Here is an 18,402-nt window from a genome sequence, read left to right as displayed (position 1 = left end):
CCGCCGAAAAAACAAGGAATAAACAGCCAGAAATAATACGTCAAAAAAAATTCCATAAAAATTGAATCATGAAGACAAACCCAACTTAATGTTTGAGCAAAATATTTCTTAACAAACTAGTCAAATTTTTTCTTCAGTTAGCAGAAATACCCCTGTCGCGCATCACCCATGAAATCTCACGGACCATCAACCGATGGAACATGGTGACAGCCGCATTTCTGAACCGAAGACGCTATCAGGTGCGGTTCAGCACCGACCTGAAGACGCAGAGGTGGATTAGGGATCCAACTCAACCTCTGGCGGCCTCATTCATAAGTTTACGGCCATAAGATGCGTCATAAGTAAGTAATAATTACAAATTATAAATGCATATATTCTAAGAAGAATCTTTCAAGAATTATGTCGAAGATTTTTTTCCCAATGAATTATATTTTGCTATAGAACTATTTGCGAATTAATTTGTTTCTTTTGATGTAGTGATATTGAAATTTTATTTTCATAAGCTCGTAGGTGCTGGCGAAAAGAGCTGCTGATGAAGCCAATGGTGATCAGCCCTCTAATGGTTTGTATTCTTACAATGTATTTTATTATTCATAAATTTCACAATAACAATTGTTTTTTTCTATTGCAGAAGGAATCCAGCGACTCACGGCAGCCATCGCACAACGCGTCAAGTTGTCGACAACGCACATCGAGCCGTCATGGGTGTGGACGCAAGGGTGAGGAGGATCACCTTAGCCGCGGCTCCTGTTCCACCTCAGGCGAGGGGGAGTCACATAGCACCACTGTCTAGTAAAGCTAATGCTAAAAAATGTATAAAAAGAATTAAAAGCGAGATCATCGATGAATTATTTCGTATAGTTCACCTAAAAGAGCGCTTTTCCCACTTAGGTCGTTCGCGAACTACCCAAGACAATAGCTTACGCTTCTTTGGCTATGTGCTAAACAATTTAAGGTTAAAAAAAATAAGACGCAAAAACTGTGACATTTATTAAGCGTTTATATATATATATATATATATATATATATATATATATATATATATATATATATATATATATATATATATGTAAGAAGGGCATTTCAATATATTTTACTTGCTAGTGGATGAAACCAAATATTTATTTCACAGTTAAACATTATTAAACCCGACAACTAATCGTATAATGTGGACAATTGATAGTAAGTAATATAATAAGGGTAAGGGTGAGAACAGTTAGATGACGTCACGTTGGGTCCTCTCGGAGGGCTCCGTTGGAATGCCTCGTCTTCGTGCGCCTCGATGTCCAACTCACCCTTCTCTAGTGGGGGTGAACCTTGTCACGGGCTGGGGGTAGCTCTTGACGTCAGAGACTACAGGTCTCAAGATGCCAACCGAATAAAAGGCTCGGTATTCAGGAAAGGAGCACATAAAAAAATTTTCAACTTCTCGCTAAGAAAATTGTAAATTTTTAAAAATTCGGGAAATTATTAGTGTTGGTTCGATTTTCAAAAGTCGAACTTCTAAGAAATCTTGCCATTTTGAGGTTCTAGGAAGCTATCTTAATTTCACGATGATGTCCGAGTGTATGTGTAGGGCATTCCACGCCAAATCGACCACTTTTGAATTCGACCCCTTTTGATTTAAATGAAAATTTTTTTCTCTTTTCTATCCCATTATAATCAATTTTCAGGAAATTTTAAAATTTTTTTACCCAACCTAAAAAAAGTTATGAGTTTTTCGAAAATAAGGCTTTTATTTTTTTAAATAGCTATAACTTCTTCAAAAATTAACCAATTGTGACGTTTTTTTATTTCAAAATTTTTGTCTTTGAATGTTCTATTCAGAAAAAATACAAGAAAATTTTGAGATAAAAAACTTTATAACATTTTTGGTTTTTTGAGAAAACCTGCCATTTCCTTGAAATTCACCATTTTTTATTATTTTTTTAATTTCTCAAAAAGAAATTTCAACTAATTCTGCAAATTTTCCCGCCAATCCCACAGTGGGCGGACTTTTCCTTCTATTTTTTTTTCATCAATTAAAAAAATTTTTTTGCCAAATTGGGCATATTTTACAAAACATCATTCTGAAAATGTTTTAGAATTTCTCAAATACTTTCAGAGTTTGAAAAATTGAGACGAAAAATTTAATTGAAATTGGTTATCCTCGAATGAATTCGATTTTTTTTTAAAAAGTGAGAAAAAGAAAATAAAAGATACCTATAAACAATTTTATTGTAATTTTTTTTTGAAAACTATACCTGAAAGCAAAGAAAATGAAAAAAAACAATCATTGCCCTTTGGTTTATTTTTGACTAAGTCATAGGCTTTTGAAATAGTAATGTGCGTTAGATATATTTTTCGAAAGCCTGTGACTGGGTCAAAAATAAACCAAAGGCCACTTTTTTTTTCTTATTTTCTTTGTTTTCAGGTGTAGTTTTCAAATAAAATTATTTATAGATATCTTCTTTTTTTCTCACTTTTTTAAAAAAAATCCAAATACGTTCGAGGATTACTAGTTTCAATTAATTTTTTTGTTTCAATTTTTCAAACTCTGAAGTCGTCAAGAAATTCTCAAAAATTTCCAGAGTAATATTTTGTAAAATAAGCCAAACTGGGCAAAAATTGTTTTTTCAATTGATAAAAAATAATAGAAGGAAAAATCCGCCCACTCTAGGATTTGCGGGAAAAATTGCAGAGGTAATTGAAGTTTTTTTGGAGAAATTAAAAAAAAAAAATAAAAATGGTGAACTTTAAGGAAATGCCGGTTTTTCTCAAAAAAGCCAAAAATTACATAGAGTTTATAATCTTAAAATTTTTTTGTATTTTTTTCTAAAAAGTACACTCAAAGTCAAAACTTTTGAAAAAAAGAACGTCCCAATCGGCCAATTTTTAAAGAAGTTATAGCTATTTAAAAAAATGAAAGCCGTACTTTTGAAAAACTCATAACTTTTTATAGGTTGGGTAGAAAAATTAAAAAATGTCCTGAAAAATGATTTTAATAGGGTAGAAAAGGAAAAAAAAGTTTTAGTCAAATCGAAAGGGGTAAGGGTCAAAAGTGGTCGATTTGGCATGGAATGCCCCGTATGTATGTATTAGACTGTTTCAAATTCATTCGCATTTTCGCAAAAAAAAAAAAACTTAGTTGGAGACAGGATTGTTGACATTAGGGGGAGAATCTTGTGAAATTTAAAGAGAGAGTAACACTCGAGAGAATCACATAACGGAAATTCTACTGTTCGTTGATCTGCAGCAGGTTTATGAAAATTTGATTTTTCCGATAATTATGTCCACGTTACTTTTTGCAGATCTGCAGAAATCAAGGGAGATCTCATAGTTGCTAAATAGTATATTACGCTATGTTGAAAGTTATGACTGATTTTTATAATATTGTATTTCGACCATTTGTTTGTAATTTTTATTTTATTCCAAATATTCCAAATGTTTTTAAGATAACCATCGACGTTGAGAGCATAGCCAAATTTAATACCATTGTTTGTTTATATTTTAGTTTTATGATTTAAGACCTTCTTTTTTTTGTATTGTAAAACTTTAAAATGTGAGTTTCTTTGAATTTGAGTTTAGATAATTTACAACTTAATCCTAAAATCCGCTTAAAAACTATTCCCAAGTAAAATTTAAACTTATTTTCCCAGACGACATCGTCCAGCTGAACTAAATTACTTTATTGCCTTTTTCCTGTAAACGCCTTTTGTCCCAAGCCTACGCGAATATCATCTGGTGTCTCCAGTTTTTTCTAAATAATTTCTAGCCTTTCTAATATCTCGCTCTTTCCTCTTGCCTATCCTTTCTCACAGTGCCCCTTCCTACCTCAAGGGTTGTTACTCCTACAATTGCTGATTACCAATCACAAGGTCACTTTTCCCACCTTTTCTAAACAGTACGATTTTACTTAGAGTTCAAGGGTCCTGAGGTACAAGGGCCCGTATGCAAGAAAATAATAAGTTAGTTATCACCAGGATCCCAAACCGTTTAGTTGAGACTTGCCTATGTCTCATCCATACCAAAATTCAAAGAAAATTCCATTTTTTAGTTTTTACCGAATTTGTTCAGTCATAATAATATTTACCATTCTTTTGCAATTAAGTTATAGAAACGTTTTGTTCACTAATAAATCACATTAATTACGATATTGAAATTCAGAATAAATAAATATTAATAAGATATTAATTTAACTTATTAAATTATTACAATTGCATGAACAGTAACATCCCACCCGCGATTGTGATAAAAAACATGGTCCTTCGAGCCGGATTTTAATAAAGTGTTGTGCAACGTGAGATAATAGTGAAAATTTAAGTTGCAAAAAGTGGTGAAGCTTCATGTGCAGAGACAATCAGTACCAGCAGCAGCAGCACCAAAGGTCTGTTGGTCTTTATTATTTACCTAAAAAAGTGGCCGAAAATTACTTTCCTTTGTTATATTACTAAACCACCGAAAGATCAGCAATTACCTTTCCTTATTTTGTACGTATCCCTGTATCAATTATAATCCAATATGGTTGAACACAGCCGACTTAAAAGACAACGCGGTCATATTCAAGCTACTATAACTGCCTTAAAAAATGCAGTTGATGCTGCAATAGCAGATCCAGAACACCGGAATATTCATTTCATACAAGCTACTTTGAATACTGCCGTAAAAGCCTTCGAAAAATTCGACATTATTCAAACTGAATTGGAAGAGGTAGCCGAAGATGAGATTGACAACCGTATGTCGTATGTATCTAGTTTTGATGTAGAAACATCTCGTGCGCGAACTTTGATCCAAAGATTAACCCCAACTCCTGTGAATGCAGATAATTCACAGAGAGCAGTAGCTAGCGTAACCAAACCAAAAGCAGCGGTCACATTACCAACAATTCCATTACCGACTTTTGACGGAACTGTCGAAAAATGGTCAGCATTTTATAATTTATTTGCAACATTGATCGACCAAGAAGATTTACCACCGGTCAAAAAACTAAATTATTTAAGGTTGTCGCTTACTGGGAAGGCGGCGAGCGCGATTGAATCCCTAGAGCTTACAGATGACAACTATTCAGTCGCATTAGATATTTTGAAAGAAAAATATGAATCAGTCCGCCGAGTAACGCGTCGTCACTGGTCGTTGTTACGCGAATATCCAAAATTGCAAAAAGATTCAGCTGCGGCAATTAATCAACTTGTTGACACCTTCTACCAGCATACCAGAGCATTAGAAAATTTGAAAGCACCCGTCTCATCATGGGATATTCCTTTAGTAGATTTAATTTTATCGAAACTTAATTCAACAACCATATGGCATTGGGAGCTCACTTTGACCGATGAAAAAGTTCCATCGTATAAAAATCTATTAAAATTTTTAGAAAAGCGTGCTAGTTGTGGTGACACGTTTCGTTATAACGAAACACCATCTAATCCACCACCAAAAAAAGATAACCATCAGCATAGACCATTCACTCAGGCACTCCATGTTACAAACAACTCAAATCACCATTATACTAAGTTTTCGAACAATAAGATTACCGACCCGGCTATTACCTGCCCTGTGTGCAACGAGCATCATTTGTTATATACCTGTGAAAAATTCCGAAGTTTGTCCACAGAGGACCGACGTAAAGTAATTAAGGATACTAATCGCTGTTATAATTGTTTTGGAAAAGGGCACAGTATTAAGTCGTGTACATCAAAAGCATCATGTCAAATATGTTCAAAACGCCATAATACGTTTTTACATTTTCAAAGGGATGATAATTTAACCCAAACTTCGAATGTTAATTATGCAACTACAAGTAATGAAACACGAGCATGACTACATGGTCAAAATATTCACACCAATGAAGCATCATCAGAAGAAGAAAAACAAGTTAGTTTAGTATTAAATACTGTGTCGAATGACATAATGGTCACCGCTGTATTGAATATCTTAGACAAAGACCAGCAACCCATTAATTGTCGAGCCTTACTAGATACCTGTTCCACAACAAATTTTATGACTCAGAGTATGGCAAGACTTTTAAAATTGAAAACAAGCACATGTCGTGTACCTGTCGGAGCACTGAATACCATGACCACCTACTGTAATGAAATAACCACAGCGACAGTTACATCCCGAGTAAATAAATACAAGAAAACACTTACCTTTCTGATTATACCGATGATTTCTCAGATAGTACCGGATCAACCTATTCATCAAGAAACATTGAAAATTCCATCTAACATTAAATTAGCCGATCCTTGGTTTTACAAGCCCGCACCAGTTGACCTGCTAATAGGTGCAGGTACTACTCTCTCACTGTTATGTATAGGTCAAATCAAAATCTCTTTACCTGCACAGCAAGAATTATTCCTTCAGAAAACATTGCTTGGTTGGATTATAGGTGGAGCAGCGCCTTCAAGTAAATACGTCACATCAGCAGCATGCCATATTACAAGTATCAATGACTTTGACCTAAATAAATTTTGGGAAATTGAAGAATGTCCGAGCACTAAAAGATTTACTCCAGAGGAAGAGGAGTGTGAGCAGCATTTCCAAAAACATATTGCAAGAGATCCAACTGGTCGCTACGTCGTAGCACTGCCATTCAATCCACGTAGTCCAGCATTAGGAGACTCTTACCACTTAGCCCTCAAGAGATTGACAAACACCGAACAAAAATTAAAAAGAAATCCAACTTTGAAGATTCAATATCATCAAGTTTTACAAGAATATTTAGATTTAAATCATATGTCTCTAATTCACGATCAACCGACAGCCACCACCAGTTATTATCTCCCACATCATGCCGTAATAAAGGAAACAAGTATGACCACCAAGGTTAGAGTTGTATTCGATGGTTCTGCAAATACAACCACAGGTACATCATTAAACGATAAATTGTTTACTGGACCTACTATTCAATCGGATCTTTTTTCACTTTTAATTCGTTTTCGAAAGCATCCAATCGTTTTAACAGGTGACATTGAAAAGATGTACCGACAATTTCTAGTGCGGAAAGAAGACAGAAAATTTCAACGGATATTATGGAATCATGGTAATAAAACACAATCCTATGAATTGAATACAATAACCTTTGGACTGAGACCCGCACCATACCTGGCTATCCGTTGTTTACATCAACTGGCTCAAGATGAAGGTCATTCGTTTCCTATAGCAGCCAAAATTCTAACGGAGGACTTTTATGTAGATGATCTACTCACTGGAGCCCAAACCAAATTAGAAGCGATTCAAATGCAACAAGAAGTCTCCCATATACTTGCCAAAGCGGGTTTAATTATTCGTCAATGGGCATCAAATGACAGTGAGGTATTAAAAGATATTTCTAAAGAAAATATCAACCCTCATTTACAGTTGGGTGAAACAACATTAAAAACTTTGGGCGTCTGCTGGGAGTCAAAGACCGATAACATAATGTACACAGTTAATGCTATTACCATTACAAACCAGACTAAGATCACAAAGAGAACTATTCTTTCAGAAGTCGCAAAAATTTTTGATCCTCTAGGACTATTAGCACCTGTTATTATCATAGCAAAAATTCTTCTACAGAGATTATGGTCCGAGAAACTCGATTGGGATGAATCTTTACCACTGGAACTTCACACGGAATGGAAAACCTACTGCGGCCAACTGCCGGTATTGAACCAGATATCTTTTCCCCGAACAATTATGTCATCAACAATAAAAAATATACAGCTACATGGATTTTCAGATGCAAGTGAAAAGGCATATGGTGCTTGCGTTTATTTGCGTGTACTTGATCATCAAGGGAAGACTCGAGTACAATTATTGTGTGCCAAATCAAGGGTCGCTCCATTAAAAACAATTACCATACCAAGATTAGAATTGTGCGGTGCACAACTTCTGGCAACATTAATTACAGCTATAGTTTCAGCCATTAAGATTACATTTGATGGAATATATTGTTGGACCGATTCAACTATAGTTTTACATTGGCTCAATACATCACCTCATCACTTAAAAACGTTTGTTTCCAATCGGGTGGCAGACATTCAAAACAAAACGATTATTGACAACTGGCACCATGTACCCACAAAAGAAAATCCGGCAGATCTTGTGTCACGAGGGGTTTCACCTACTGACTTTCTTTCAATGAGCATTTGGAGAATGGGACCTCTATGGTTGAGCGAGCCCCAGAATAAGTGGCCAGTCACTAATTTACAGTTCAGTAAAGAAATATCTGAGCAACGGCGCGTCACTTGTCTGTTTACCAACCAAAAGGAATTTACAACATTCGATAAGTTTTCGAATCTTGACCGGTTGATGCGTTCGTTGGCTTATTGCTTCAGATTTGTACGAGGGCGTCAAACAAAAGGCCCCTTAACAGTAAAAGAATTACAGGAAGTAGAGATTCGAGTAATTAAAACAGTTCAACGTCAAGCTTTTGCCGAAGACCTTAAAATTCTGAATAAATTGGAATGGTCGAAACATAAAAATGCTCAACTTTCAAAATTAACCCCAAGATTGGATGATAATGGGATAATGAGAGTCGGTGGTCGTCTATCCCTCTTTAATTTACCCTTCGATGCAAAACATCCTATTATCTTACCAAAAAATCACCATGTCACAAATCTGTTTATTCATCATACACATAGGATACATTTACACTGCGGAGTGCAACAAACATTGTACATTTTGCGGCGCAAATACTGGATTATTGAAGGTCGAAGCCAGGTATACAAAATTATCAACAAATGTGTACAGTGTTGTAAAGCTAGACCCCCGACAACTAATTATCTGATGGGTAATCTACCTAGGCCTCGAGTCAATCCTTCACGTCCATTTAGTCAAGTCGGCGTAGATTACTGTGGACCATTTCTCCTTAAGGAAAAGAAATTCCGCAATCGGGCACAAATCAAATCGTATGTTGCTGTCTTTGTGTGTCTTGCAGTGAAAGCAGTCCACCTTGAATTAATTACTGATTTGACATCCGAAGGCTTCTTATCAGCATTAAGACGATTTATCTCACGACGTGGTTTGTGCCAAGATATATATAGTGACAATGGGACTAACTTTGTCGGTGCAAACAATATTTTACGAGAATTGACCGATGAACTTTCTACGGCTGAGGCTCAAGAGAAAATTCAAGGGTATCTTACTACCAAAGGCATTCAGTGGCATTTCATTCCCCCACAGGCCCCTCACGTTGGAGGTCTATGGGAAGCTGCAGTGAAAAGTTTTAAAAGGCTTCTACAACATGTGGCTGGACATGAGATGCTGTTTACATATGAACAATTTAACACATTGGTAATTGAAATCGAAGCCATCTTAAATTCAAGACCACTAACTCCTATTTCCTCAGATTCCAATGATCCCTTAGTCCTGACCCCCGGCCATTTTTTAATTGGTGATTCACTGACCAACCTTCGAGGTCACGATTTTACAAAGATTCAAACTAACCGCTTATCAGCCTGGGAACATATTCAGAAGGTAAAACAAGATTTCTGGAAGCGGTGGAGCTTAGAATATCTTAATGAACTCACTTGTAGAACTAAGTGGGACACACCTGAGCCTAATATTGTTCAGGGAGCAGTCGTTCTTCTTCGAGATGACAACTCTCCGCCAGCACAATGGGTGATGGGGAGAGTCATCGAATGTCATCCAGGTGATGATGGCATCATTCGTACGGTGACAGTGAAAACCGCAAGAAATACCTTTGTGCGAAATATTAAAAAACTTGCAATTTTACCTGTGTGTGAAGATTCTAACCAAAACTAAAATTAACTATTTAAAGACATTAAGTTGCTCGGCTATGACCTCTCAACGGGGGGAGAATGTTGAAAGTTATGACTGATTTTTATAATATTGTATTTCGACCATTTGTTTGTAATTTTTATTTTATTCCAAATATTCCAAATGTTTTTAAGATAACCATCGACGTTGAGAGCATAGCCAAATTTAATACCATTGTTTGTTTATATTTTAGTTTTATGATTTAAGACCTTCTTTTTTTTGTATTGTAAAACTTTAAAATGTGAGTTTCTTTGAATTTGAGTTTAGATAATTTACAACTTAATCCTAAAATCCGCTTAAAAACTATTCCCAAGTAAAATTTAAACTTATTTTCCCAGACGACATCGTCCAGCTGAACTAAATTACTTTATTGCCTTTTTCCTGTAAACGCCTTTTGTCCCAAGCCTACGCGAATATCATCTGGTGTCTCCAGTTTTTTCTAAATAATTTCTAGCCTTTCTAATATCTCGCTCTTTCCTCTTGCCTATCCTTTCTCACAGTGCCCCTTCCTACCTCAAGGGTTGTTACTCCTACAATTGCTGATTACCAATCACAAGGTCACTTTTCCCACCTTTTCTAAACAGTACGATTTTACTTAGAGTTCAAGGGTCCTGAGGTACAAGGGCCCGTATGCAAGAAAATAATAAGTTAGTTATCACCAGGATCCCAAACCGTTTAGTTGAGACTTGCCTATGTCTCATCCATACCAAAATTCAAAGAAAATTCCATTTTTTAGTTTTTACCGAATTTGTTCAGTCATAATAATATTTACCATTCTTTTGCAATTAAGTTATAGAAACGTTTTGTTCACTAATAAATCACATTAATTACGATATTGAAATTCAGAATAAATAAATATTAATAAGATATTAATTTAACTTATTAAATTATTACAATTGCATGAACAGTAACATCCCACCCGCGATTGTGATAAAAAACACGCTTCAAGGGATGAAAGTTGAAATTCCTGCCCTATGTGCCTTACGATTTTTCTTTTTTTCTGGTCGAAAGTACGTTTATTAATTACATCTTTGAATACTATAGACAATACAAGCTCGTCCTGCCTTCAGCTGACAGGTCCGCCATGTTTTTTTATTTTCCCCCTATTGACGTGCCTTTTTCGGATATACATAAAACTTTAATTTTTTCTGTCTCGCTTTTTAACTTCCCGCTAAGAAAAACGACGATTTCCAAAAATTTTGGGAAGTTATTGTTTTCACCCCGATTTTCGAAAATCGAGTTTTCATCAGATGTCGACGTTTTGAGGTCCTAGGAAGCTATTCTGACTATTTTCAGAATGATGTCCGAGTGTGTGTGTGTGTGTGTGTGTGTAAACTCTTTGTAACTTTTGAACTAATGAATCGATTTGGATGGTTGAGGTGGCAATCAAAAGAGCTTGTTGGCCTTCAACTTTCCTGAAAATTTCAGATTATTTGATCGAATAGACTCGAAAATATTGGCGAATTACGAAAAAAAAAAAAATTTTTTTTTAGTTTTTTATTGATTTCTCAAAAACGACTTATACGATCGACTTTAAAATCTAATCAGCTCAAGAATTCAATAAAACGCGTTGATTGCTACCTCAAACGTCAAAATCGATTAATTAGTTCGAAAGATATCGGCGTTGAAATGTTAAAAAAATAACATTTTATGTTATTTTTTCCGGATAAATCATAATATAACGTACTAAAATGTGCCTGATATCATACCAACTCATCTTTTTTTATGGTTTCTTTTGATCATATAATGTCATCGAACTTGGTTTTTAGTTTAAATCATATTATCAACGAAAAAATCGATAAAACGTAGTTTTTAATATTTTTATCGGATATTTCATATTTTATTGTTTCTTACATGAGTCAAAATTTATTCAAATCTTGATTTTGATCCCCGACATTGATTTCTGCCTCAATACACTTATTTTACTGAACAAAATCAGGAACTAAATTTAAAAAACCGCTTCATTGATGATTTTCGATTCTTAAATTTTCAAACTTCAACATAACAGGTAACTTGTTAGAGCTTGAAAAGATCATAAAAAAACAACTGCATGTGATAGCATTTTCGAGCTCGAAAATAGATCTACACTAATGTTTTCGAGCTCTTTGAGGTCGAAAACAGCGGGAAGTTTTGGGGCTGACCCGCAGGGTCAACCGACAGACCGACTTTTTTTTGTTTCTTTTTTTATGCCTGCCCCGCGATGTTTAAAAGCACGAGCGAAGCGAGTGCGTCTGGTTGGCGGGAGCAGGCTTAAAAAAAAAAAAAAACAAAAAAAAAAGATATTACACTTATGAAAAAATAATTAATAATTACCTTTTTTTGAAATAAATAAATTTACGCTTATGAACTTAATTTTTTTTTTGCCAATAAAAAATATATAAATAAATACATAAACAAAGAAATTATTTGGCATAAATTATTTATTGCTTATTATTATAATAATTTTGGCATAGAACATTTATTGCTTATTTTTGTTTTCATCAATACGATTAGAATTTTTTTTTCCAAATTTTTATCTAAGCAATGTAATTCAATATTTGTTACGTAATACATGTCGAATTGACTATCCCCCTGAATGTAACAATGCATATCAAATTGAAAATCCCCCCCCCCCTCAAAATGTGTTACGTAATTTATGGATGTTTCCATTGTATGCATGAGTTTTAGCGTCAGATTTGAATTTTTTCGACGATGGTATATTTTCTGATTCCTCAGAAATATATTAACAGGTGATTTAAAACTAAAATGCGTCGGTAATTGTGATTGGTTATTACAAGTAAGTATTTTTCTGCTCTTTGTATTTGTAATAAATGGTGTCGGTAATTTAGATCTTGTTAATTCAGATAATCCGTCAATCATTGCTAAATCCAGATCATTTATATCAAAATGATCAAAGTTATTACACCCAGCTTCTTCACGCTAAGACTTTTTATTGATATTTTTATTAATTATTGCAATTGAATCATTTTCACTGGTTGATGGTTGAGGATTTAATTGATCACTAGGTTTAGCTGTATGGATTATGCTATCGAAAATTTTCTGTCTATTCTTGAGAGGATTTTCCACATAACCTGTAAATACATAAATTATTTGTAAATAATAAGCATTATTTATAATCTTATTAAAAAGAAAAAATTAACTTTGTGCAATACTCGTAAACTTCCATCCTTCTCGTTACTTTATCATGGTGATGTTCGCACCTGAGTCCAATAGAAATGTCTTTCTGGTTCTGCGGAAACAGTGTCCAGTGTACAGCTTTGGGTTTGGTAAATTTAAATACGAAGCAATGACCTAAGGTGTTTAACCAATTTTATTTTTACCAATATTTTCCCGCTGACACTTCCCATTGTGGTATCGTATAAGGAAATCTGTCTGTAAATGATTCACTCGCTCTTAACGAAATGTACTCTTTTATTTTTCTGTAAAAAAAGCTCTCCGATGATAAATTGACGTGGTTTATCATTTTTTGTTTCGATGATGGATCCAAGAAATCGAATGTAAAGATCTTCTACATCGTGCACCTCCAATTCAGTAAATTCATCACATCTTAGTCCTCCACAGATGCCAAATACGAGTATAATCTTAAATTATGATATGAATAAAAGTTTAAGATAATTAACTGATTAATGATTAATTAATTAAATTTTCCGTAAATACACTTACTTTTGCAACTAAATGCACGAAATCTGGTGCATTGTTCATAAAATTCATTATGTCGTTCCACTTGAACATTAATGATTTTTTAGGTTTGTAACCTTTAGAGTTGTTTTTGACTAAACACTTCAAATTGTGAAATTTGCTTATATCAATATTGCCTTAAATGTTAAGTGTTTTCTTTAACATAGACCAGATGCTCCACAATGTTGGTGGTTTTAATTTTTTCCTTAACTCTGTGATATACACGACCAAGTTACTTTCTTCTAAGTCCGATAGAGAATTTCGATGTTCAGTTAGCCATGTTGGGTAGCCTTCGTAGACCATTTGGTATCGATTGGCTGATTTTTTTTGACAAAATTGCCGTTTCAATAATTAACTTTGCCTCTGCATCAAAATCTTTTATCATCTCATCCTCGTCTATAGAGTCATTCCATGAAACTTTATCAGTCATCTTATTATTGTAAGTACACTGTTTAATTAAAATATCGCAAACACCAAGACACAGAAATACTGACGTATATATAAATCAAGCAACGATCTATGACGTTATAGTGAAAAATTTTATCGATAAAGTGGTAGACGATCACTAGATGGCAGTAGCTGGCTATTTCTATAGGCACGAAAAAATTTTTTGCTCTCAGCGATATAAGTGAGGCGCGTGTAATTCTACCAAAGGAGGGAAATAGGACTTAAGGCCTTAAATTAGGAAGGGAAGTGCGTACTTTCAACTAAGGGACAAAGAAAAAGTTTTTTTTTAAAAGATCTACGAAAATTTGTGAAAATTTTACCGTGTCGTATAGTAAAAATAGTTATCGTTTAAGGTATATGTTGTTACGTTTTGGGAAATTACCCAAAATTAATTAAAAAAAAAAATTATTTTTAATTATTTAATTTTATCCAGGTTTGGCCTCGTTAGAGTGCCTATAGACCCCTGGTGGGCCGTGGTCGTAGATTATTTTATTAATTATTAATTTTAATTGTTTTTCGCAATTTAAAGTATTTTCGGTGCCAGTTCCAACTACATATTTTTATTATAGCAGCAGGTGAATGAATGGAAAATCGGCAGAAAATTTGAAGGAAACCCGAACTGCTGTTCAACGCTCAGGGTGATAGGACAGGGTGGAACTGCTGATAAGCGCTCGCCCCTGGGTGGTAATAATGTTATGAACAGGCCAGGGTGTAGTTGAAAATATTGGGGTGCCAATTGACACCCCACAATAAGGTTAAATTAATTTAGGATTAATTATAATGTATTAATTATCGCTGGAGAGCAGAGGCTTGAGCTCTAGGAGCTCTCTCCAAAGACTGACTATCAGACGTTATAAAAATATAATAGAGCCAACAGAGTTGACAAAGTGTCGACGCTGTATCTCAGGTTCCCTGTGAGAGAATCGTCGTGGCCCGGGTCTCATGCATCGTCATCTGTTTTGACTACCCGCGAGCCACGGCGACTCTCTTATCGTAACCGATTTCAGTTATATTGCGTAAAATTAATTTAATAAAAATAATAAATTTAATTTAATCAATAAAATATTACGGGAACGTAACAATGTTAATAATATTTTATCAAAAATTACTGAAACAAATAGTATCGTTCTCAAAAATATCGAGGTGTCCTAACGTTACCTAAAATTTTTGGATAATTTTACTACACAAAATTATCTGCGTGTGGTTCCCAATGATATTATCATACACGGAGAAAAAAATGTTGTTCTCAGAAATATATATTGTATAGTTACAGTAACAATACATAATTGTTATTTATTAGATTGTTACTGCAACGATCTACTGTATCGTTCTGTCAATAATACGGTAGATAGCTCTGAGACCTATACCGTATCGTTCTGAGCCTTATGTGACACACGTTTAGAAATCTTTATTATTAATAAATAAATGATTAATATACAATTTTGATTAAATAAAATAATTTATAAAACTGATGTATCATTTGCAGTCTAAATAAATTTCAAATATAAATACAAATATATCTTTTAATTTTTGAGGTTATGTATGCATAAATATTTAAATATAATATAAATTTAATTGATTAAATTAATGTAAGTTGATTTTTACATAATTTTTACAATTGAAATATATAGCCGTTTTATTAGATTGATTATAAGGTAAGTAATTAGTAAGGTTATAGTTAGTTAATAAATTTAAAAAAAATGAACTTGAATTGTTATATTTGAAAATAGGCAGCAAAATGGATGTTTAATTAGGTTAGACGGTGATGTGTGAGATGACGATTACAGGAAATTGTATAGGGCTCAAAGCTATCTAATGAATAGTTACAGGAATGATACGATATTTTCACCATAAGTATACGTATCGTTGTGGTAATAATCTACTAGTTGCTATACTTTCGATTGTTCGAGGAACAATATTTTTTTTTCCGTATTACTTGGAAAAATAATCATTAAAACACACACACACACACACACACACACACACACACACACACACACACACACACACACACACACACACACACTCAAAGTACGACTTGAAATAGTTTGTAAACTACCAAGGAACTCAAAATGCCGAAATTAGAGTCCACCTAACAATTTTATTTCCTATAAACTCAGGTTAAAAACAATAACTTGCCTATTATTTTTTTTTTTTTTGTTGATTTTAATTTTTTCAGTCGAAAGTTAAAAATATTTAATAATTAATTTAATCAAGTAATTTTGTTACAATGAACATCTGGGAGTAACATTAACGTGCTTATATATATATATATATATATATATATAACATTTTTTTACCATATTGCAGTGGGTAAAGCGTAGAAAGATCAAACGTCCCGCGGCAAAACCCACGGTCAAAGTATGAAGACTGAAAGTAACAGGAGACGATGATGAGTACGTAGACATTACATATAATAAGAGACAGTAATATTGCAGATATTTACTGTTAAATAAAGATAGAATGTAACTCGTATATAATATATATGAGACAGAGTTTAAACCCGAGACCAGAGACCAGACCGCGACTCGCGATACTTACCAGCATCAGTATGAACCATCATGAACATTTTCAGTGGCACGGCGGCTCTTTGTACTCGCGCAATCACCAACAGATCATCACATGCTTTTATAATTTTTTTCTTTTTTTTTACGGTTCGCGCATTGCGCTGATGCTCTAGTAAAAACATTGATGCGAATTACCTATGACAGTAACTGACTTATTATATATATCAAAATTTTTAGTCTAGTTGGATGAAAAAATGTACGGGGCAAAAGTGGCCATCGTAAAACTTTTTTTTTTTTTTTAAATCTAAATTTCTAAGACTAGGTTTAAACTCAATGACTTGGATGCTTATGATCGTAAATTGTTCTACAAAAAATATCATTTATAGCCGGAAGTTCGATCATTACAATAAGACTAATGTTATTTTTAAAAATTATAAATTTTTTAAGTTTTAGAAATCATTATTTTTTACATTAAAAAAAAGTAGACGAGAAACTTAAAAATGCCCATGAAATGTATTTAATAATAAATTTAATCGTATAGATTATCAGAGATAATTATGTGAAATATAAATTAAAAAAATGAAATATTATTTATAAACTTCAGCGATTGCCAATAACAAATTGTAATCATATGTAGGGAAAGGAAGGACCCTAAAACTTTTGATGCCTCGAAATATTCAGAGGCAAAATGGGCCCCCAAAATTTTTTCTTTAGTTTAAATAATTTATGAACAAGGAACCTTTGAAAAGTTTTTGACATTGTGGTTTACGTTTAATAAGTCTAAATAGAAAAATTTTTTAAACTTAAATTTGGAAATTAATTTTTTTTTAAAGCTTAAAAATAATCTGGAAGTTAAACCGAGTACTCTTTCAGTTGAGCTATTTGAGCTTATAACATAATCTGATCAATGTATGTGCATACAAAACATTAAATTAATTAACCGCGAAAAATCGATATTGTAGAGAAATTTATTAATTAGCGTTTTTACTATACCGACATCGAAAGTTTAAATTCTTGACCTGCAGGGAGTGAAAAAAAAAATAGTCGTTTTAAATGGACCACCCTCACATATATACATACACACATACATACTAGGGTGTTTCATATTTAAGCAATATTTTGTTTTTTTCTGTCCTACCTGAAAAACTAACAATTTATAGAACAAAAAAAATATTCCCAATTAAAAAAAAAATTCTGAGTCAATTAAAGGCTTCACTCATCAAAAAATTCGATTTTTCATTTAAATAACATAGTAAAAAAAATTTTTTTTAGTTTATTATGTTTTACCTCGGCAATGGCTCAATGTACGAATAAGCCTAGCATACATTTTTGTAGAGAGTTTAACGTTCTACAAAAGAAGGCATCTATGATTTTTTGATAAATCCATTTATTCAAAAGTTATCGGACCTCGAATCAAGTTAGAATAAATTTTGAGATTTTTTTGCTTTTCCGGTGAAACTATAGGACTTATTATGAAATTTCATAGATATTTTTTGTAGACAATTTTATTGCATGCAAATTATCATTGATAATTTTTTTTTAAATTCTGCATTGTTTTCTAGTTATTTCTATTTTAATGTCAAGTTCTTAAAAACGATCAGAACACTATTTTTTTAGGAGCTTGGCATTAAAACGGAAATAACTAGAAAATAATGTAGAATTAAAAAAAAAATTTTTAAAGATAATTTGCAGGAAATAAAATTGTCTACAAAAAATATCTATAAAATTTTATAATAAGTCCTATAGTTTCGCCGAAAAAGCAAAAAAATCTCGAAATTTACTCTAACTTAATTCGAGGTTTGATAACTTTTGAACAGATGGATTTATCAAAAAATCATAGGAGACTTTTTTGTAGAACGTTAAATTCCCTACAAAAATATATGATAGACATTCGTACATTGAGCCATTGCGGAGGTAAAACAATCTAAACTAAAAAAAATTTTCTTCCCATGTTATTTAAATTTTTCGATGAGTGAAGCCCCTAATTGACTTGGAATTTTTTTTCAAGCGGGAAAATTTTTTTTGTTCTATA

The 18,402-nt window shown here is 33.2% G+C and overlaps 2 protein-coding genes and 1 long non-coding RNA gene across 4 annotated transcripts; 2 read left to right on the top strand and 1 right to left on the bottom strand.

The window, feature by feature from the left end:
• The first annotated feature begins 4,500 nt into the window (after positions 1-4,500).
• LOC106693702 (uncharacterized) lies at positions 4,501-5,796 on the top strand. Its single transcript, XM_014442588.2, has one exon. It carries the CDS (start codon positions 4,501-4,503, stop codon positions 5,794-5,796), a length of 1,296 nt encoding a protein of 431 aa, XP_014298074.2.
• Positions 5,797-5,886: 90 nt separating this feature from the next.
• Positions 5,887-9,723, top strand: LOC103573783 (uncharacterized). The gene has a single exon (XM_008552989.3). The coding sequence runs from the start codon at positions 5,887-5,889 to the stop codon at positions 9,721-9,723; it is 3,837 nt and encodes a 1,278-aa protein (XP_008551211.3).
• Positions 9,724-12,353: 2,630 nt separating this feature from the next.
• LOC103573777 (uncharacterized) lies at positions 12,354-14,231 on the bottom strand. Of its 2 annotated transcripts, none has more exons than XR_549184.2 (3): positions 13,402-14,231; positions 12,879-13,319; positions 12,354-12,809 (listed from the first exon to the last, which is right to left on the bottom strand). It is a non-coding gene; the product is annotated as an uncharacterized LOC103573777 (long non-coding RNA). The 2 variants fall into 2 exon arrangements; XR_001345221.1 differs by having other exon boundaries at positions 12,891-13,319.
• Between the last annotated feature and the right edge of the window lie 4,171 nt (positions 14,232-18,402).

This window comes from Microplitis demolitor, chromosome 10 (assembly GCF_026212275.2).
Source record: "Microplitis demolitor isolate Queensland-Clemson2020A chromosome 10, iyMicDemo2.1a, whole genome shotgun sequence".
NCBI lineage: Eukaryota > Metazoa > Arthropoda > Insecta > Hymenoptera > Braconidae > Microplitis > Microplitis demolitor.
The sequence above is the reverse complement of the archived record's forward strand: the minus strand, read 5'-3'. Positions and strand labels throughout refer to the sequence as shown.

Excerpts from the sequence above, each read along its gene's own strand:
- LOC103573783 (XM_008552989.3), top strand. The coding sequence starts at position 5,887 with ATGGTCACCGCTGTATTGAATATCTTAGACAAAGACCAGCAACCCATT.
- LOC106693702 (XM_014442588.2), top strand. The coding sequence starts at position 4,501 with ATGGTTGAACACAGCCGACTTAAAAGACAACGCGGTCATATTCAAGCT.